The sequence below is a fragment of the Hemitrygon akajei genome, chromosome 16, assembly GCF_048418815.1.
Source record: "Hemitrygon akajei chromosome 16, sHemAka1.3, whole genome shotgun sequence".
In the NCBI taxonomy this organism is placed as follows: Eukaryota; Metazoa; Chordata; class Chondrichthyes; order Myliobatiformes; family Dasyatidae; genus Hemitrygon; species Hemitrygon akajei.
In genome coordinates, this window is record NC_133139.1 from 58057729 (window position 1) to 58080586 (window position 22858).

Here is a 22858-nt window from a genome sequence, read left to right on the forward strand (position 1 = left end):
CTGCATCGGGAAGTTTTGCCACGTTGGAGGTTTCTTCCTTCTGCCATCTGCGTGAGATGATGGGCTATCTGGGACTTTGAGACTTTTTTTACCGTGCCCATGGTCTGCTCTTATCAAATTATGGTATTGCTTTGCACTGTTGTAACTGTATGTTATAATTATGTGGTTTTTTGGTCAGTTAGTCTTGGTCTGTCTTGTGTTTATGTGATATCATACTGGAGGAACATTGAATTTCCCCTTGGGGATGAATAAAGTATCTATCTATCTATCTATCTATCTATCTATACTCACTGGAATTCAGAAGATTGAGGGAGGATCTTACTGAAACGTATAAAATTCTAAAGGGATTGGACAGGCTAGATGCAGGAAGATTGTTTCCAATGTTGGGGAAGTCCAGAATGAGGGGTCGCAGTTTAAGGATAAAGGGGAAGCCTTTTAGGACCGAGATGAGGAAAAACTTCTTCACACAGAGAGTGGTGAATCTGTGGAATTCTCTGCCACAGGAAACAGTTGAGGCCGGTTCATTGGCTATATTTAAGAGGAAGTTAGATATGGCCCTTGTGGCTAAAGGGATCGGGGGTATGGAGAGAAAGCAGGTACAGGGTTCTGAGTTGGATGATCAGCCATGATCATACTGAATGGCGGTGCAGGCTCGAAGGGCCAAATGGCCTACTCTTGCACCTATTTTCCATGTTTCTATGTTTCTAACCTGTGCCTACAGCTCTCCACTCCCCCACCCCAGGGAAAAGAAACTGATCACCTATCTCATCCGTGCATCTCATTGTTTTATCAACCTCTACAAGGTCAGTTTATTTCACCTTATACCTACAACCTTCCAGTCCAGGCCACATCTTGATCAATCTCTCCTGCATGCTTTCTGCTGCTACCACTGTATGACCAGAACTGTACAACACATATCACATATGGCTCCTCCACCAAATACTACTGTCTTCTTTACTACGGTATCCACCCATGTCAACTTGCACTCAGAGGTCGCTCTATAAATCTACACTTCTAAGGTCCCTTCATTTATTGTCCTGCATATAACTCCTCATGCCTCCTTTGCCATTAAACTGCTCAAACAATTCCATTGCACAAGATGAATCTGGAGATATTCTGTCCTAGGTAATCCTAACCCGACTGTGTCATATGTTAAGGCGGTAGAAATAACTAAGGCACGTAGGTGGTTTGATACATACCATAGTTGGTTCGACTAGCACAACTTTCTTCATCACTAAAACTCTCCCAATCCCCATCTTTAATTTACTCTGTGAACGAGTCTCCACAGGCCTCTGAGGCAGGTAATTCCAAACTTCTTATCGCAGTCCTGAATGGCCATTCCCTTAATTTAAGACTCCAGTTCAATGCATCACCACCACACTTGCCTGGATTTTATACATTATACATTTCAGTGAGATCACTTTTCATTCTTCTAAGCTCTTCCTTCTAACCAACCCTTCTTTGTTTCGCAAACTCAGGCAACCATGTTCAGAATGTTACACTTACAGATAAGGAGACCAGGCCTGCAGGTAATGTTACAGATATAGTTCACTGGGGCTCCATACATAAATCTGATTGGTCAAGTGTATTTTTGCTTTTCATCTATTCCACGATACCACAGCTCACCATCTCTTTTATTTCACATGAACAATGTGCGTCCAGCCAGTCTTGAATTTGCAAACAGGATTTCATAAAGCAGATCCTGATGTCCTCTAGCTGTACCCGCCTTAACACTTGCAAGGGCCGATAAAGAATCGCTACATATCACAATATTATTACAATCAACCTGCTCACTCCATTCTAGTGCTAACAATATGGCAAACATTTCAAATGCATAAACACTCAAGCAATCCGGCATTATCTTGCTAATTTCCACTTGATATCTATCAATATTTATCTTGATAAGTATCGCATTCATGTGGGTTCCAGTACATTTGGGTATTATGGGAAATGAGACCGACAAGCTGGCAAAAGCAGCAGTCAAAAAAGGACCTGTAGAGGTCAATATTAAACTATCACAATCAGAGGGGAAGAGCACAGTGTGCAGAAGGATAAATCAACAGTGGCAGCAGCATTGGGATAGAGCAATAAAAGGAAGACATTTACATTCAATTCAGAACACAGTAGATATGGGAAGGAGTAGGGGAGTAAAGTGGAAGGAGCAAGAAATTATAAGTAGACTGAGAATTCGGCACAGCAACCTTAATGGTACTCTGGCCATCATAAATAAACATCCGACAGTTTTTTGCGATCTATGTCAGGAGACTGAAACAGTAGAGCATATCCTTATTTCATGCAGGAAATTTGCACAGGAAAGACAACAAATGCTACAACAATTATGCAAAATAGGATTGGTAGAGAACAGTGTTAAAGGTTTATGGGAATGTGGGGAGAGTGATCAGGGGAGGAAATGGTTGTTCAGTTTTTTAAGGGCGACGGGACTGGAAAGATGACTTTAGGCAGTCAAGTGAAAGGACAATGAGGGACAGTAAATCCTGAAGATGGCAGTAATGCAACAGTGTGGATGCCAACTGTCGTAAAAACTCAAGGAAGAAAAATAATGTGCTTTCTGCTGACTACATCCCCAAAACACTGACCTATGAACTATGCCCACCAACTTTTCTGTGGTACATTTCCACTTCGCTAATGCACATCTTGAACCTGTAGAGGTATTTAAAAGGAATCAAGATAAACATGAAGGGACAAGGGAATAGATAATGTTGATGGAATAACAGAACAGGAAGAGCTTAATTTGGAGAACAAACCAGTAGGTCAAAGTTTCTACCATAATTTCTGGATTCCTCATATCAAGAATATTTCTGTCTCCAATCCAAATCCTTTTAATCACCTACCAAACTTCCTTCCAATGACACAAGTATGCTTAAATCACTACCTTAAAGCCACTCGACACCCATCACAAACCACCAGGTAAGAAACAATAGCACAAGGCACATAGCAAAAAAAAATTTTTTAAAGGTACTGTGTAAATATCTATGTGCCAACATCTGATACAGTCTTAAGCCTGAGACACATTAGCATTAGGAAAAATACTTCAAGATTGTGCAATTATCAGCACAATTCACCGGAAGTTTTCAAGGTAGTTTATATATACACAGCAGCTCTCAATATAGCTGAACCATTATTATCTCAGAAATCACTCTTGCACGCAGTCCCAGCCATCTCCACTAATTCCATTTAGCCCCAGAATCATTACTGTTCAGCTGAACTCACTCCCTTCATTCAAGACTGCAGATCTCTGCAGGAATACCATGAGAACTGATGACATTGCAGACACCTATACGCCAGTGTGCTGAGATCCATGAGGCTTCCCTCGCCCCCATGCACATTTTCAAGGATTCATTTCAATGGCTAAGTTCATTTTTTTTAATCAACGTATACAACTCTTCTTCTCCAGATAGTCACAAAACCAAGAACAAACAGCAGCACAATCATCAACTCCCAAAACCCCCCTCCCGAACTATAAAAACCAAAAACAGAACAGGCACATCGACCCCCAAATCCCCCTCGCCTGTACACAAAAACAAGAAAGATTGGGTGATATAATCTTTATAAAAAGATTATATAAAATATAATCTAAATACAATATATAAAGTATAAGACTGAAAAAAAAATTCCATTGTCAAGTCCATATCCAAAATGCAGAAAACCTGGGTAACATTCTCCAGGCACAGCAGCAGGCCTTTTCCTCTCTGTCAGTAGAGCAATTCCCCCCCCACCCCCATCAATCAAAAAGCAGTATCCCCTCTCTGGTAGCAAAGTGGATCCCCCAGCGATCAAAAAGCTGACTCCCCTCTCCGGCAGCACAGCGATCCATCAGTGATCAAATAGCTGGCAGCTGACATTCTGTATTCACCTCAATATTTCAATCTCCCTCATCGCTTTAATCAGCAAAATGGAGTTGAATCCTCTTATCCTGTACAAATCTAACAAGTCACCTCTCATCCACCTTTGAGCCAAGTAGCCCTAGCTTGCTCAACTTATCTTCATAAGACGTACTCTCTAATGCAGACAGTATCCTGGTAAAACTCCTCTGCACCCTCTCTAAAGCTTCCACATCCATTCTGTAATGAGGCAACTAGAACCGAACACAGTACTCCAAGTGTGGTCTAACCAGGATTTTACAGAGCTGCAACATTAACCAATTCAGGAAGTGTCAAATATTCACAATGGCTTGGGAGAAAAAAAAAATCACCTCATCTTTACCTGAAATGGGCAACCCTTTAATTTCAGGATACTACCATAAAGAGATATCTACATCCATCCCGTCAAAAAATCCCAGGATCATACACTTTTGATCAAATCCAGCAAATATGAGCCAAACTTCAAGTCTTTACTGTGACTTGGGGAGTTGCTGATGAAGCATATAGCAGAAATACAAGTTCTTCACCTGGTGCTCTCAATTACTTTCCCAAACCTTTTGTGATATTACAAATAACTGGCTTATATTTTTGTACTTTAATCAGAATGTAGAAAATCTACAACGGGTGTCTTCAATAAATATTTGCATCTATGGTCTTTCTGCTGAGAGTTAACCACACATTATCATGGCATGACAGACAGTTTCTCCAACACTCAGCTTTCCCACCAACCTAATTCAGAGGCTTAAAATAATAAAAGGTGCAAGTGGCTGCTACACTGTCAGAGGCCCTGTCTGTCACAGATGCCTGAAAATCCAGGGTACTACTTCCTATACGACAGTACCTAAATGTGGCTGCCGTTGAAGTCTTATAGCAGAGACACCGGCCTTCGGTCCACCACGTCCCTGCTGAACCTCCACACTGATCCCTTTCACTTGGCCATTATCACGACATTTATTATGGGATCATGCTGTGCAGACAGGTCCTGCGTGGCGACGGCGGTCTGTAAGTGAAAAGCCTAGGACCGGTCTGCACAGCATGAGTGCGCCGAGAAGGACGTGTCCGGCGATATGCGAGTCTGTTCGACGGCACACCGACCTGCTCCGGCGGCCTATGCAGGGCAGCCCCGGGCCGAGACCCAGGCCTGGCGGCTTCGCCGCCCGCTCCATCTCCGGCGTAACTCGCCGAGTCATTTAACAGCGAGACGTCGTCGCCCGTCTGCGACTTGAAACAGTTTCCCATCGTTAAATTGCCAAATAAGAGTTTTAATAATTAAAATTCCATTTAATGTTGGAACCGTGACAGAGCATCACCAGTTCGATACGGTCGGCGCGCAACCCGTCGACATCTTGCCCGTCCCTTTCGCACTAACCTGGTTCCCACTGGGCGAGGGCTCGGCTGATTGAAGGTCCGAGTAACCATTCCCCGCCGCTCAATCGAAGAAAACCACCAATCACAAGGCAGAGGGGTAGGTGGGTTCTGCGTCTTGTCTGATTGCCACCTGGACGGGGAGCTGGGGGGGGGGGGGGGGGGGGGTTGACGTGATCGATGACGTCAGCGTAAATTGTGTTGAGTCGCGGGGCGGAACTTGTGCCTGTCGTGGGCGTTAACTGCAATACGTACTACTATTTCTAAATTTTCTTTACGTAAGTTTTCTCAAAATCTGTCAATTGGTTTGTAGATTTTGCCCAACACGAGCAGAATGCTGGAAGAACTCAGGAAGTCAGGCATCAAGATCATGAACAGTCGACGTTTCGGGCCGAGACTCCTCATCGGACTGGGGAGGAAGGGAGCAAAAGCCAGAATAGGGGGAGCGGGAGGTGTACAAACTCGGTAGGTGAGAGGCAAGGAGGATGACGTAAAGCTGGGGGGGGGGGTTAGGTGGAAGAGATAAAGGGCTAAACAAAAAGTAAACTTAACAGGAGAGTGGACCAACAGAGAAGTGGAAGGAAGACAGTCCATCGACACAGGTGTACTACAAGGCTTTATGCTTAGCCCCTTGCTGTATTGGCATTACACTTATAACCGTGAGGCTAAGTACAGCTCCAATGACATACTTAAGTTTGCTGACAACACCACTGTTGTTGGCTGAATCAAAGGTAGTGACATAGAAACATAGAAAATAGGTGCAGGAGTAGGCCCTTCGAGCCTGCACTGCCATTCAGTATGATCATGGCTGATCATCCAACTCAGAACCCTGTACCTGCTTTCTCTCCATACCCCCAATCCCTTTAGCCACAAGGGCCATATCTAACTCCTCTTAAATATAGCCAATGAACCGGCCTCAACTGTTTCCTGTGGCAGAGAATTCCACAGATTCACCACTCTCTGTGTGAAGAAGTTTTTCCTCATCTCGGTCCTAAAAGGCTTCCCCTTTATCCTTAAACTGCGACCCCTCATTCTGGACTTCCCCAACATTGGAAACAATCTTCCTGCATCTAGCCTGTCCAATCCCTTTAGAATTTTATACGTTTCAGTAAGATCCCCCCTCAATCTTCTGAATTCCAGTGAGTATAAGCCTAGTCGATCCAGTCTTTCTTCATATGAAAGTCCTGCCATCCCAGGAATCAATCTGGTGAACCTTCTCTGTACTCCCTCTATGGCAAGAATGTCTTTCCTCAGATTAGGGGACCAAAACTGCACACAATATTCTAGGTGCGGTCTCACCAAGGCCTTGTACAACTGCAGTAGAACCTCACTGCTCCTGTACTCAAATCCTTTTGCTATGAATGCCAACATACCATTTGCTTTTTTCACCGCCTGCTGTACCTGCATGCCCACCTTCAATGACTGGTGTACAATGACACCCAGGTCTCGTTGCATCTCCCCTTTTCCTAATCGGCCACCGTTCAGATAATAATCTGTTTTCCTGTTCTTGCAACCAAAGTGGATAACCTCACATTTATCCACATTAAATTGCATCTGCCATGAATTTGCCCACTCACCTAACCTATCCAAGTCACCCTGCATCCTCTTAGCATCCTCCTCACAGCTAACACCGCCGCCCAGCTTTGTGTCATCCGCAAACTTGGAGATGCTGCATTTAATTCCCTCGTCTAAATCATTAATATATATTGTAAACAACTGGGGTCCCAGCACTGAGCCTTGCGGTACCCCACTAGTCACTGCCTGCCATTCTGAAAAGGTCCCGTTTACTCCCACTCTTTGCTTCCTGTCTGCCAACCAATTCTCTATCCATATCAATACCATACCCCCCAATACCATGTGCTTTAAGTTTTCACACTAATCTCCTGTGTGGGACCTTTTCAAAAGCCTTTTGAAAATCTAAATATACCACATCCACTGGCTCTCCCCTATCCACTCTACTAGTTACATCTTCAAAAAATTCTGTAAGATTCGTCAGACATGATTTTCCTTTCACAAATCCATGCTGACTTTGTCCGATGATTTCACCTCTTTCCAAATGTGCTATTATCACATCTTTGATAACCGACTCGAGCGTTTTCCCCACCACCAATGTCAAACTAACCGGTCTATAATTCCCCAGTTTCTCTCTCCCTCCTTTTTTAAAAAGTGGGGTTACATTAGCCACCCTCCAATCCTCAGGAACTAATCCAGAATCTAAAGAGTTTTGAAAAATTATCACTAATGCATCCACTATTTCTTGGGCTACTTCCTTAAGCACTGTGGGATGCAGACCATCTGGCCCTGGGGATTTATCTGCCTTTAATCCCTTCAATTTACCTAACACCACTTCCCTACTAACATGTATTTCCCTCAGTTCCTTCATCTCACTAGACCCTAGGTCCCTTACTATTTCCGGAAGATTATTTATGTCCTCCTTAGTGAAGACAGAACCACAGTAGTTATTCAATTGGTCTGCCATGTCTTTGTTCCCTATGATCAATTCACCTGCTTCTGACTGTAAAGGACCTACATTTGTCTTGACCAATCTTTTTCTTTTCACGTATCTATAAAAGCTTTTACAGTCAGTTGTTATGTTCCCTGCCAGCTTTCTCTCATAATCTTTTTTCCCTTTCCTAATTAAGCCCTTTGTCCTCCTCTGCTGATCTCTGAATTTCTCCCAGTCCTCAGGTGTGCCGCTTTTTTTTGCTAATTTATATGTTTCTTCTTTGATCTTGATACTATCCCTAATTTCCCTTGTCAGCCACAGGTGCACTACCTTCCCTGGTTTATTCTTTTGCCAAATTGGGATAAACAATTGTTGTAGTTCATCCATGCGATCTTTAAATGCTTGCCATTGCATATCCACCGTCAACCCTTTAAGTATCATTTGCCAGTCTATCTTAGCTAATTCACGTCTCATACCTTCAAAGTTACCCTTCTTTAAGTTCAGAACCTTTGTTTCTGAATTAACTATGTCACTCTCCATCTTAATGAAGAATTCCACCATATTATGGTCACTCTTACCCAAGGGGCCTCGCACGACAAAATTGCTAACTAACCCTTCCTCATTGCTCAATACCCAATCTAGAATGGCCTGCTCTCTACTTGGTTCCTCGACATGTTGGTCAGAAAACCATCCCGCATACATTCCAAGAAATCCTCTTCCTCAGCACCCTTACCAATTTGGTTCACCCAATCTATATGTAGATTGAAGTCACCCATTATAACTGCTGTTCCTTTATTGCACGCATTTCTAATTTCCTGTTTAATGCCATCCCCAACCTCACTACTACTGTTAGGTGGCCTGTACACAACTCCCACCAACGTTTTCTGCTCCTTAGTGTTATGCAGCTCTACCCATATCAATTCCACATCCTCCAGGCTAATGTCCTTCCTTTCTGTTGCGTTAATCTCCTCTCTAACCAGCAATGCTACCCCACCTCCTTTTCTTTCCTGTCTATCCCTCCTGAATATTGAATATCCCTGGATGTTGAGCTCCCATCCTTGGTCACCCTGGAGCCATGTCTCTGTGATCACAACTATATCATATTCATTAATAACTACCTGCACATTCAATTCATCCACCTTGTTACGAATGCTCCTCGCATTGACACACAAAGCCTTCAGGCTTGTTTTTACAACACTCTTAGCCCTTATACAATTATGTTGAAAAGTGGCTCTTTTTGCTTTTTGCCCTGGATTTGCCTGCCTGCCACTTTTACTTTTCACCTTACTACTTTTTGCGTCTACCCTCATTTTACACCCCTCTGTCTCTCTGCACTTGTTCCCATCCCCCTGCCACATTAGTTTAAAGCCTCCTGAACAGCAGTAGCAAACGCTCCCCCTAGGACATTGGTTCCAGTCCAGCCCAGGTGCAGACCGTCCTGTTTATACCGGTCCCACCTCCCCCAGAACTGGTTCCAGGCCCCAGAAATTTGAATCCCTCCCGCTTGCACCATTTTTCAAGCCACGTATTCATCTGAAGTATCCTTCTATTTCTACTCTGACTAGCACGTGGCACTGGTAGTAATCCAGAGATTATTACCTTTGTGGTCCTACTTTTTAGTTTATCTCCTAACTCCCTAAATTCACCTTGTAGGACCTCATCCCGTTTTTTACCTATATCGTTGGTACCAATGCGCACCACGACCACTGGCTGTTCACCCTCCCATTCCAGAATGTCCTGCAGCCGCTCAGAGACATCCTTGACCCTTGCACCAGGGAGGCAACATACCATCCTGGAGTCTCGTTTGTGGCCGCAGAAACGCTTATCTATTTCCCTTACAATCGAATCCCCTATCACTATAGCTCTCCCACTCCTTTTCCTTCCCTCCTGTGCCGCAGAGCCACCCATGGTGCAATGAACTCGGCTGCTGCTGCCTTCCCCTGATGAGACATCTCCCCCAACAGTATCCAAAACAGTATATCTGTTTAGGAGGGAGATGACTTCAGGGGACTCCTGCACTACCTGCCTACTGCTACGCTGTCTAGTGGCCACCCCTTCCCTTTCTGCCTGTGTAGCCTTTACCTGCGGTGTGGCCAACTAACTGAACGTGCTATTCACGACTTTCTCAGCATCGCGGATGCTCCAGTATGAATCCAATCGCAGCTCCAGATGCTCAATGCGGTCTGCCAGAAGCTGCAGTTGGACACACTTCCTGCACACATAGTCGTCAGGGACACTGGAAGTATCCCTGATTTCCCACATGCTGCAGGATGAACAAACCACGGGGCCGATCTCAGCTGCCATGACCTACCCAATAATTGCCTCAACTTTTGAAACTTTCTCCTTTGAAAGGAACTTACTCGGCCTTACCTCACTTGGAGTGAAGCTCGTCCTCCGCCTCTTCTCGTCGAAGCCTCTTGAGTCAAAGCCTCAAATCTCCACTCCTTCACTGGCCACTTTACACAGGCCGCTCCACTTGAGGTAACCCTCTATTTATTTGGGATTTATTTTATTTGGGAAGGACGAATCGGCATAGAAGGGAGATTGAAAATCTGACTGAATGATGCCATATCAACAACCTCTTACTCAATGTCAGCAAAAGAGCTGATTGTTGACTAGAGGATGAGGCAACCAGAGATCATGAGCCAGCCCTCATCAGGGGATCAGAGGTGGGGAGAGTCAGCAATTTTAAATTACTCAGTGTTATCATTTTAGAGGATCTGCTCTGCGTCCAGCACATAAGTGACATTACAAAGAAGGCACAGCAGTGTCTCTACTTTCTTAGAAGTTAGGGAAGATTTGACAAACTACTATCAATGTGCGGTGGAGACTATACTGATTGGTTGAATCTTGGCTGGGCTTGCAACACCAATGCACTTGAACAGAAAAGCTCCCAAAAAGTATTGGATACAACCCAGTCCATCACAGGTGAAGCCCTTACATCATTGAGGACATCTACAGAGTGTGTTGTCACAAGAAAGCAGTAGCCATCCACATGGACCCCCACCATCTGAGTCATGCTCTCTTCTCACTGCTGTCATTGGGAAGGAGATAAAGCCTCAGGTGCCACACTGCCAGATTCAGGTACAGTTATTACCCCTCACCCAGGCTCTTGAACCAGAGAGAATAACTTCATTCACTCACATCAACACTGAACTAATTCCACAACCATAAACAAAGAAGGAGGGCGATGTCGAACTCAGAATGGATCAATCATAAGTGTGTGTTTTTACTTGCTGCAAGGGAAGGCCATTGCCGCACAAGAACCGGTCGTAGCTTTGAAAAAAAGAACAGCATAGTCACTTTTTTACACATGTGTTGTCTATCCATGCCAGATCAAGGACGGAAGTGTATTCTGTTGGTCTACTTATTTAGTGTACTTGGCATTCCTCCATTCCATCCACCTGACTTCCTGCAGTTTGTCATATACTCAAGGTCCATTGGCAAAATGTTGCACGGACACTTAGCAAAGCACTCTGATACAATACAGATTCCATTTTAAAATACATTTCCACTGTAAACAGCATCAAGTCACACAACCATGTTATGGGGGAGAAATTATTGGAAGTTAGAGAATATTTGGAGATACAATGCAGAACATGTCTTTCTGGCACAACAAGCTGCAGTACCCAGCAACCCACATATTTAACACTAGCTTAATCCCAGGACAATTTACAAAAAACAATTAACCTGATAACAAATAAGTCTTTAGTCTGTAGAAGGAAACTAGAGCATGCGGAGAAATCCCACATGGTTCACGGGGAGTATGTATAAACTCTTTACAGACAATACTGGAATTGGGGGGATTTCAATATGGAGGTAGACTGAGAAAATCTAGTTGGTGCTGGATCCCAAGATAGAGAATTTGTAGAAAGCCTATGCGGTTGCTTTTCAGAGCAGCTTGTGGTTGAGTCCACTAGGGGATCAGCTATTCTGGATTGGGTGCTGTATAATGAACCAGACTTGATTAGGGAGATAAGATAAAGGAACCCTTAGGAGTCAGTGATCATAATATGATAGAATTCACCCTGCAATTTGAGAGGGAGAAGCTAAAGTCAGATCTATCAATACTGTATTACAGTGGAGTTAAAGGGAATTACAGAGGCATGAGAGAGGAACTGGCCAAAGTTAATTGGAAGGGAACACTGGCAGAATGATGGCTGGAGTTTCTGGGAGCAATTCAGAAGGCGCAGGATATATACATCCCAAAAAGGAAGAAGTATTCTAAAGGCAGGATGATGCAACCATGTCTGACAAGAGAAGTCAAAGCCTACGTAAAAGCTAAAGAGAGTGCATATAATAGAGCAAAGAGTAATGGGAAGTTAGAGGATTGAGAAACTTTTAAAAACTATCAGAGTCAACTAAAAAAAAGCCGTAAGGGGGGAAAAGGTGAAATATGAAGGTAAACTAGCCAATAATATCAAAGAGGACATTGAAAGATTTTTTCAGATATATAAAGAGTAAGAGGCAAGAATAGATATTGGACAGCTGGAAAATGATGCTGGAGAGGTAGTAATGGGGGACAAGGAAATGGCAGATGAACTGAATAAGTATTTTGCATCAGCTTTCACTGTGAAAAACACTAACAGTATGCTGGATGTTTGAGATTGTCAGGGAGCAGAAGTGAGTACAATTGCAATTACAAGGGAGAAGGTGCTTGGGAAATGAAGGACTTGATGGTAGATACCTGACCAGATGGTCTACACCCCAACATTCTGAAAGAATTAGCTGAAGTAATGATCTTTCAAGAATCAATAGATTCTAACATGGTTCCAGAGGACTGAAAAATTGCAAATGTCACTTGTCAAGAAGAGAGAGAGGGAGAAGAAAGGAAATTATAGGCCAGTTAGCCTGACCTCAGTGGTTGGGAAGATGTTGGAGTAGATTGTTAAGGATGTGGTTTTGGGGTACTTGGAGGCACATGATAAAATAGGCTGAAGTCAGCATGGTTTCCTTGTCTAAAAAATCTGTTGGAATTCTTTGAGGAAGCTACAGGCCGGATAGACAAAGGGGAATTAATGGATTTTGTGCACTTGGATTTTCAGCAGCCTTTGAGAAGATGCCAACATGAGACTGCTTACAAGATAAGAGTCCATGGTTTTACAGGAAAGATTCTAGCATGCATAGAGCATTGGCTGATATGGCAGGAGGCAAAGAGTGGCAAGTGTTGGAACCGCTTCTTTTACGTGGCATGTAGACAATTTGGGTGAAGGAATTGGTGGCTTTGTGGCCATGTTTGTGGACAATATGAAGATAGGTGGAGGCCAGGTAGTGTTAAGAAAGAAGGGAGGCTGCAGAAGGACTTAGACAGATTAAGACAGTGGACAAAGAAGTGGCAGATGGGAATATAGTGTCTTGAAGTGTATTGTCATGCACTTTGGTAGAAGGAATAAAAACATAGATTGTTTTCTAAACAAGAAGAAAATTCAAAAATCCAAGATGCAAAGGGACTTGGGAGTCCTCATGCAAGATTCCATAAAGGTTAGTTTACATGTTGACTTGGTGTTGAGAATGGCAAACACAATGTTTGCATTCATTTTGAGAGAACTAGAATATAAAAGCAAGGATGTAATGCTGAGACTTTATAAGGCACAATGCCAACATCCACTATTCTTATCTGTTATTTCCTCAAAGAATTCCAATTGATTTGTCAGGCAAGATTTCAACTTAACAAAATCATGCTGACATTGGCCTATTTTATCATGTGCCTCCAAATACCTTGAAACATTCTTAATAATGGGATCTAACATATTCCCAACCACTGAAGTCAGGCTAACTGGCCTAAAATTTCCTTACTTTTACCTTCCTCCCTTCTTGGAGAATTGCAACTTTCCAGTCCTCCAGAACTATTCTAGAATTTATTGATTCTTGATTGATAACTACTAATACTTCATTCAGCTACCTTTTTCAGATCCCTGGGGTGTGGTCCATCTGGCCTAGGTGACTTAACTGCATTCAGTCCTTTCAGCTTCCCAAGCAGCTGTATCAGCAACTACACTCACTTAGCACCCCCCGCCCACACTCTGAATTTGTGGCATTCTACTGGTGTCTTCCACAGTAAAGACTGATGCAAAATACATTTCTTTGTCCTCTATTACTTCTTATCGTGCCCAATATCCACCCTTGACTCTATTTTACTCTTTACAAATCAGAAAAAAGCTTTGGTGCCCTCTTTTATATTATTGCCTAGTTTGCCTTCATATGTCATCCTTTATCTCCTTATTGCTTTTTTTTTACTGTCTTCTGTTGGTTTTTAAAAGCTTCCAAATTCTCTAACTTCTTACTAATTTTTGCTCCATTATATGCCTACAGATACCACAATCTCTCTCACAGACTTTTCCCTTGCCTCCTCTTTCTCTTTAACTCTCTCGACATCCTTGACTCCATCTCCAGTGCTTAGCTCTAGCGGTACACATGGCCCAGCCTAAGAGAAGATTCTCCAATTTTCAACTCCAAGAAATAGCTCTAGTTCTCACCCAACTTAAGAGACAAAGATATTGCCCATTTTATGCCCTTATAAGGCCCCTTCTTATCTCTTGAATCCTTAAGTCTACACACATGAAACTCAAAAATAGAGACAGCAGTATATAAAGGAGAAAATACTTTTCATCAGTATCTAATCATAATGATGTGTCTTCAGAAAAGAGACAAAACATTTGTCAGTAAGAGGGAAAACAGGCCAATATCATACACCAAACTGACACCAACAGGTCTTTTAAACTTTAATTTCATTTTGGTTCAATTCTTCCATACCAACCACGATGTCAGTCTAAGCTAGACCTATTTGCCTGCATTTGGCCAATATCTCTTTAGGATCTTGCATCTTATTGTCTGTCTGCACTGCACTTTCTCTGTAACTGTTACTCTTTATTCTGCATTTGGTTATTGTGTTTTCCTTGTTTTACCTTGATGCACAGATGCAATGAAATGATCTGTAAGAATGGCATGCAAAAGGAAGCTTTTCACTGTATCACATACTTTCACTACAAATATGTGAAGAGCAAAAGGATATGTTGTGGGAGAATAGGACCAATCAAGTGTGACAGTGGAAAAGTGTGTATGGAACTGGAGGAGATAGCAGAGGTATTTAATGAATACTTCAGTATTCACTAAGGAAAAGGATCTTGATGATTGTAGGGATGACTTATAGCAGATTGAAAAGCTTGAGCATTTAGACATTAAGAAAGAGGATATGCTGCAGCTTTTGGAAAGCATCAAGTTGGATAAGTCACTGGGACTAGATGAGATGTACCCCAGAATACTGTGGATGGCGAGGAAAGAGATTGCTGAGCATCTGGCAATGATCTTTGCATCATCAGTGGGGACAGGAGAGGTTCCAGAGGAATGGGGGGTTGCAGATGCTGTTCCCTTATTCAAGAAAGGGAATAGAAATAGCCGAGGATATTATAGACCAGTGAGTCTTACTTCAGTAGTTGGTAAGTTGATGGAAAAGATCCTGAAAGGCAGGATTTATGAACACTTGGAGAGGCATAGTATAATATGATTAGGAATAGTCAGCATGGCTTTGTCAAAGGCAGGTCATGCCTTACGAGCCTGACTGAATTTTTTGAGGATGCAATTAAACAGATTGATGTAGGTAGAGCAGTAGATGTAGTGTATATGGATTTCAGCAAGGCATTTGATAAGGTACTCCATGAAGGCTTATTGAGAAAGTAAGGAGGCATGGGATCCAAGGGGACATTGCTTTGTGGATCCAGAACTGACTTGCCCACAGAAGGCAAAGAGTGGTTGTAGATGGGTCATAATCTGCATGGAGGCCGGTGACCAGTGGTGTGCCTCAGGGAGCTGTTCTGGGACTCCTACTTTTCGTGATTTTTATAAATGACTTGGATGAGGAAGTGGAGGGATGGGTTAGTAAATTTGTGGATGACACAAAGGTTGGGGTGTTGTGGATAATGTGGAGGAATGTCAGAGCTTACAGCAGGACATTGATAGGATGCAAAACTGGGCTGAGAAGTGGCAGATGGAGTTCAGCCCAGATACGTGTGAAGTGGTTCATTTTGGTAGGTCAAATATGATTGCAGAATGGTAAGACTGTTGGCAGTGTGGAGGATCAGAGGGACCTTGGGGTCCGAGTCCATAGGACAATCAAAGCTGTGACTCTGTGGTTAAGAAAGCACACAGTGTATTGGCCTTCATCAACTGTGGGACTGGGTTTAAGAGCCGAGAGGTAATGTTACAGCTATATAGGACCCTGGTCAGACCCCAATGGAGTACTGTGTTCAGTTCTGGTCACCTCACTACAGGAAGGATGTGGAAACCATAGAAAGGGTGCAGAGGAGATCTATAAGGATGTTGCCTGGATTGGGGAGCATGCCTAATGAGAATAGGTTGAGTGAACTTGGCCTTTTCTCCTTGGAGTGACGGAGGATAAGAGGTGCCTGTTAGAGGTGTGTAAGATGATGAGAGGCATTGATCTTGTGGATAGTCAGAGGCTTTTTCCCAGGGCTGAAATGGCTAACATGAGAGGGCACAGTTTTAAGGTGCTGGGAAGTAGGCACGGAGGAGATGTCAGGGGTAAGTTTTTTACGCAGAGAGTGGAGAGTGCGCGGAATGGGCTGCCGGCGACAGTGGTGGAGGCGGATACGATAGCGTCTTTTAAGAGACTCCTAGATAGGTACATGGAGCTTAGAAAAATAGAGGGCTATGGGTAACCTTAGGTAATTTCTAAAGTAAGTACATATTCGGCACAGCATTGTGGGCTGAAGGGCCTGTATTGCGCTGTAGGTTTTCTGTGTTTCTTTCGCATTATAAGCCAACTTATCATTTGATCTTGCTGTGATCATCAGTGCATTCATGAAGGTTGAAAAGGAACTTTCAAAAAGGAATTGTATAAATAATTAGGAGGAAATAATCACATTGTCATATCAAAAGTGTGGGCCTTGTGGGTCATTCTCAGATTGATTGTGGGAAGGTCAATAAATGCTGGCGCTCGTGGGTCTGGGGTGGTATTATGACCTCAACAGGGAGGGTGAAAAAGATTTCTCTCTGCAATGGACAGCATGGAATTAGATTCTATGGCAGTCAAATACTTTGTCTTTTAAAAAATATTGCTGATTTTCTTAATTACTTGAATTTGCTCATCCAACTGTCGCCTTCCTGTCAGCTACAATCAGTGTGCACATTCTCCTCTGACCTCTTTCATTAGCAAGTGTTTTCACCCACACAACTACCGTTACTTGATGAGTTTTGTTTTACATGCAATGCCCTGTAAAATCTATAAACTGTTGTGCATGAAAATGCCACAAACAATCACTTCACAGTCAAAATCATTCAGATCAAATTTCTTGCCCACTCTGAACCACTTGACTATGCCTACATGCTTTTATGCTTTGAGTTGCTGCCACACAATTGGCTGATTTGATTTTTGCATTAACGAGCAGGTGTACCAAATAAAGTGCCCACAAAGTGTAGAACATTACAGCACAATACAGGCCCTTCAGCCCACGATGTTGTGAAGACCATTTAAACTACTGCAACATCAATCTAACTTCAAAGTACACTGCAGATGCTGTGGTCAAATCAAGACGTACAAAAAAGCTGGATGAACTCAGCAGGTCGGGCAGCATCCATTGAAAGAAGCAGTCAATGTTTCGGGACGAGACCCTTCGTCAGGACTAATGAAGGAGGGGGCAGGGGCCCTATAAAGAAGGTGGGGGGAGGGTAGAAAACCAATCAGAGGAAGGATCAAGGGTGGGGGAGGGGAAGCAGGGAGGGGATAGGCAGGAGAGGTGAAGAAGGAATCTAAGGGGAAAGCACTATGGGTAGTAGAAGAAGGCAGAGTCATGAGAGGTGATAGGCAGCTAGAAGAGGAAACAGAGTGAAGGTGGGATGGGGGAAGGGAGAGGGAGGGAATTACCGGAAGTTGGAGAATTCGATGTTCATACCAAGGGGCTGGAGACTACCCAGACGGTATATGAGATGTTGTTCCTCCAACAGAAGTTTGGCCTCATCATGGCAGTAGAGGAGGCCATGTATTGACGACTACATTGGTGCTGCTTCCTGCTCCCATGCTGAGCTCGTCAATTTCATCGACATTGCCTCTAACTTTCACCCAGCCCTCAAATTCACTTGGTCCATCTCGGACATGTTATGATACCAGCCCCCTCCTTTGTGAGAATTGCAAGAGCCCTAGAAAAGGGGGGTCAATGACCCAAAAGAGAGAGAGAGAGACAGGCTGAATGGACACAGGAAATGGAAAGACATTCCACTGGGACAAAAGCTGGTGACTGTGGCATTGTTCTCAGGAGACACCTGGGAACTGCAGACGTGCCAACTCGCAGGGACATTGTAAAGCCCTCGGGCAAAGTGGGCTGGTTGAGAGAGAGAGAGGTTGCATCACCTGCAACCTGATTGACACCTGAGATCCCGTGAGGCAGTATAAAGAAGGGTCTGAAAGAGGACGACCCTCAGACGCACCAAGGAGACACCAAGAAGCATGATACCGCTTCCCGTGGGAACGGGAAGCCATTTTGAAATAAGCCACGTGCGTTAAATTCCGAATGCGGGGTTTGTGGCTGGAACCAACGGAAGATCGCTTTTATTTAACACCAGGGAAGCCAAATCCTCTGAGGCTGAGGATTTGATTCATCAAGACAACGGCAAGTGTCTCTTTTCCTAACAATCTCTCTTCTCTCTCTCCAACACGTGAAACCAAAAAGGGAAAAGCCTGCAGACTTCAGAGTGACTCTTTATATTTCCAATTGGACTCAGTATTATACCCTAGACAACGAAAGAGCTTATTTCTGAGTGATTATTAATGTACCTGCGTTTTAGATTGAGTATTGACGCATGTTATCTGAATGTTTGTATTAACCTTAATTTTTGTGCCCCTTTATTAATAAAACTTTTGAAAATAGTAGCATCCGACTCAGCTGATCCATCTATCTTTGCTGGTAAGTTACCTGGTTACGGGGTTTTCGTAACAAGTGGGGGCTCGTCCGGGATTTGACACCAAAAAGGGGGAGGTCAGTCAATCGGGATTGTAAGTCAAAACAAAATAATTTGGATCTGGTACGCAGGTAGCCAGACAGAAAAACCAGCAAAGATGGAAGTGTGTGAATTTATGAAAAACGCGACTGTGGCGGCGCTAGAGGTGAGCACCAAAGCAGACTTGTTAAATTTGGCGAAGGGGTTAGAGGTGGAAAACGAGCAGAATCAAGCTGAGAGGCAAAGACAGCATGAAATTCGGATCAGAGAGTTAGCAGCAGCCAAGAGAGCGGCAGCGGGGAGAGAAAGAGAGAGGGAGGAGCTAAGGAGAGAGCGGTTTAATGTTAGTCGGGAGCTGAGAGTAGTACCTCCGTTCGAAGAGACGGATGTTGATAGTTATTTCTTGTTTTTTGAAACGGTGTCAGTGAACCAGAAGTGGCCACAAGAGCAGTGGGTCGCGTTGTTACAAAGTGTGTTAGCAGGAGGGAGGATTTGGGCAGCCATGATGCCGACCCGCCGACCGGCGAGTACGGTGGCCCCGCCCCTAGAGTCCCAAAGCTATCGCGCATGCGCGGTCACTCGCAGCCTGTCGGAAAAAGCGGCTGAGAAAGAGGACAGTTTAAATGAAGCCAGCAGTAATCTGGCCAAGATGTTTTTACCGACCCTGTACCATGAGGGTTCCGAGGGTGGTAAAACAGAAAGCAGTAAAGTAAAAGGGGGTAAGGGAGAGGAAATAGCCCTGCCCTTAGTGAAGAGAAAGGTCCTAGAGGTAGGAACTAAAGTTGAGAAACGGATAAAGTTGTTAAAATGTCCAGAGTTGGACATGGTTAATCTGTCTGGTTTGGCAGAATTGTTTGAAGAAGTTCAGAGTTCTAAAGGTGTTCTCGATTGTCCCGAGAGTGAAATGAGGGCAGTCTTAGAGAGGAAGGGTATCCTTGCTGTGGAGAAGTCAGCTGAAATGGCCGAGGAGGTTGTTTCAGCTTGCAGGGTTGCGCCTTCCCCAACGGGGGGCTGCCTAGAGAGTAGCTGGAAGGATCGGGGGGACTCGCCAGAAGAGAGGTGACGGTTAATGGGGATGCCATTTTTTTTTAAAACAGCAAAGCAGGTTTTTACGGGTTGCGCCAAAGCCTGTGAATAATAAAGACAGACCTTTGGAGACCTGCCGGCGAAGTAAACCGACCGAAACGATTAGTATTCGCATAAACTTTTGTAGATGCACCTAAGCTAAGATCACACCTCCTTAGTTATGTTGCCGAAGAAAATAAATAAATAGGTGGTTATTGAATTGAAGTCTGATGCTACAAGACTTTAAGATATTAAGATGTTAAGATATTAACTAAAGGGGCACTGTACTTGTTAACTGTTTAGATGCTGACTTGAATGTATAACTGTATTACTCTGTATTAGATTCAAAATTTCTGTAAGACTGTACCACTCTGGGTTTTAACCGCTGGTAAAAACCTTTTTAAGAGGGGAGGTGTTATGATACCAGCCCCCTCCTTTGTGAGAATTGCAAGAGCCCTAGAAAAGGGGGGTCAATGACCCAAAAGAGAGAGAGAGAGACAGGCTGAATGGACACAGGAAATGGAAAGACATTCCACTGGGACAAAAGCTGGTGACTGTGGCATTGTTCTCAGGAGACACCTGGGAACTGCAGACGTGCCAACTCGCAGGGACATTGTAAAGCCCTCGGGCAAAGTGGGCTGGTTGAGAGAGAGAGAGGTTGCATCACCTGCAACCTGATTGACACCTGAGATCCCGTGAGGCAGTATAAAGAAGGGTCTGAAAGAGGACGACCCTCAGACGCACCAAGGAGACACCAAGAAGCATGATACCGCTTCCCGTGGGAACGGGAAGCCATTTTGAAATAAGCCACGTGCGTTAAATTCCGAATGCGGGGTTTGTGGCTGGAACCAACGGAAGATCGCTTTTATTTAACACCAGGGAAGCCAAATCCTCTGAGGCTGAGGATTTGATTCATCAAGACAACGGCAAGTGTCTCTTTTCCTAACAATCTCTCTTCTCTCTCTCCAACACGTGAAACCAAAAAGGGAAAAGCCTGCAGACTTCAGAGTGACTCTTTATATTTCCAATTGGACTCAGTATTATACCCTAGACAACGAAAGAGCTTATTTCTGAGTGATTATTAATGTACCTGCGTTTTAGATTGAGTATTGACGCATGTTATCTGAATGTTTGTATTAACCTTAATTTTTGTGCCCCTTTATTAATAAAACTTTTGAAAATAGTAGCATCCGACTCAGCTGATCCATCTATCTTTGCTGGTAAGTTACCTGGTTACGGGGTTTTCGTAACAGACACTTCTCTCTCCTTTCTCGATCTCTCAGTCTCCATCTCTGGAGATAGACTGTCCACTGACATCTTCTATAAACCCACTGACTCCCATAACTACCTTGATTATACCTCTTCCCACCCTGCCAAATGCAAAAATTCTATTCCCTATTCCCAGTTCCTCCGTCTCCGCCACATCTGCTCCAAGGATGAGGCTTTCCATTCCAGGACATCCCAAATATCCTCTTTCTTTAAGGATCATGGTTTCCCTTCTGCCATCATCAATGATGCCCTCACCCGCATCTCCTCCATTTCCCGCACTTCAACCCTCACCCCATCCTCCCGTCACCACAACAGGGACCGTGTCCCCCTTGTCCTTACCTATCACCCCACCAGCTTCCGGATCCAGCATATTCTCCTCCGCAACTTCTACCACATTCAACAGGACCCCACCACTAAGGACATCTTTCCCTCTCTACCCCTCTCTGCTTTTCGCAGGGATCGTTCCCTCCGCGACTACCTGGTCCACACGTCCCTCCCCACAGATCTCCCACCTGGCACTTATCCCTGCAAGCGTAAGTGCTACACCTGTCCCTACACCTCCTCTCTTACCACCATTCAGGGCCTGAAACAGTCCTTCCAGGTGAGGCAACACTTCACTTGTGAGTCTGTTGGGGTAATCTATTGCATCCGGTGCTCCCGGTGCGGCCTCCTCTACATCGGCGAGACCTGACGCAGATTGGGGGACCGCTTCGTCGAGCACCTACGCTCCATACGCCAAAGCAGACAGGATCTCCCAGTTGTCACTCACTTCAACTCTCCTTCACATTCCCGTTCGGATATCTCCATACATGGCCTCCTCTACTGCCATGATGAGGCCAAACTTCTGTTGGAGGAACAACATCTCATATACCGTCTGGGTAGTCTCCAGCCCCTTGGTATGAACATGGACTTCTCCAACGTCCAGTAATTCCCTCCCTCTCCCTTCCCCCATCCCACCTTCACTCTGTTTCCTCTTCTAGCTGCCTATCACCTCTCATGACTCTGCCTTCTTCTACTACCCATAGTGCTTTCCCCTTAGATTCCTTCTTCACCTCTCCCGCCTATCACCTCCCTGCTTCCCCTCCCCCACCCCTTGATCTTTCCTCTGATTGGTTTTCCACCCTCCCCCCACCTTCTTTATAGGGCCCCTGCCTCCTCCTTCATTAGTCCTGACGAAGGGTCTCGACCCAAAACGTTGACTGCTTCTTTCAACGGATGCTGCCTGACCTGCTGAGTTCATCCAGCTTTTTTGTACATGTAAATCTAACTTCTCTGTCCTATATAACACTCTATTTTTTTCTATCATCCATGGGCCAATCTAAGAGTCCCTTAAATGCTCCTAATATATCTGCCTCTACCACAACCTGGGCAGCATGTTCCATGTGCTTACCACTCTTCGTATAAAGAACATCCCCCTATACCTTCCTCCAATCACCTCACAATATTAATTGAATGTGGGAGAAGACTCGTTGGGCTGAATGGTCTAATTCAGCCATGGTGATGTATCTGTGGAATTAGAGGGCAGTGAAGGCCAGGTGTTTGAGCGTACTTAAAGAGAGATTGATAAATTCTGGATTGGTAAGGGCTACAGAGAGAGACAGTAGAATGAGACTGAAGGAAAATCAGCTATGATTGAGTGAGGGAAAGAACTGATGGGCTGAATGGCCTGCACCTTCCATGGTGGCGTATCCATGGAATTTGTTATCACAAATAGTTGTGAAGACCAAGTCATTGGGTATGCTTAAAGCAGAGAGTGATAGGTTCTTGATTAGTAAAGGGTTAAGGTTATAAAGGAAAAGATAGGAACAATCAGGCATGATTGAGTGAAGGCAGGACCTGAAGGGATGAATGGCTTAATTCTGCTCTCATGGAATCAGGTTAC

At 44.2% G+C, this 22858-nt stretch overlaps 1 protein-coding gene and 1 long non-coding RNA gene across 2 annotated transcripts in view; one reads left to right on the top strand and one right to left on the bottom strand.

The window, feature by feature from the left end:
• LOC140740076 (RING finger protein 11-like) overlaps nucleotides 1–5244 on the bottom strand; it is a 28276-nt gene extending 23032 nt beyond the window's left edge. Inside the window, exon 1 of the mRNA XM_073068943.1 lies at nucleotides 4977–5244. Within this exon, the coding sequence (XP_072925044.1) occupies nucleotides 4977–5120 (144 nt within the window). The 5' untranslated portion in view covers nucleotides 5121–5244. The remainder of the gene's footprint in view (nucleotides 1–4976) is intronic.
• A 201-nt stretch (nucleotides 5245–5445) lies between these two features.
• Nucleotides 5446–22858, top strand: part of LOC140740085 (uncharacterized) — a 39259-nt gene continuing 21846 nt past the window's right edge. The window contains exon 1 of the long non-coding RNA XR_012101794.1: nucleotides 5446–5524. This is a non-coding gene — a long non-coding RNA (uncharacterized lncRNA). The remainder of the gene's footprint in view (nucleotides 5525–22858) is intronic.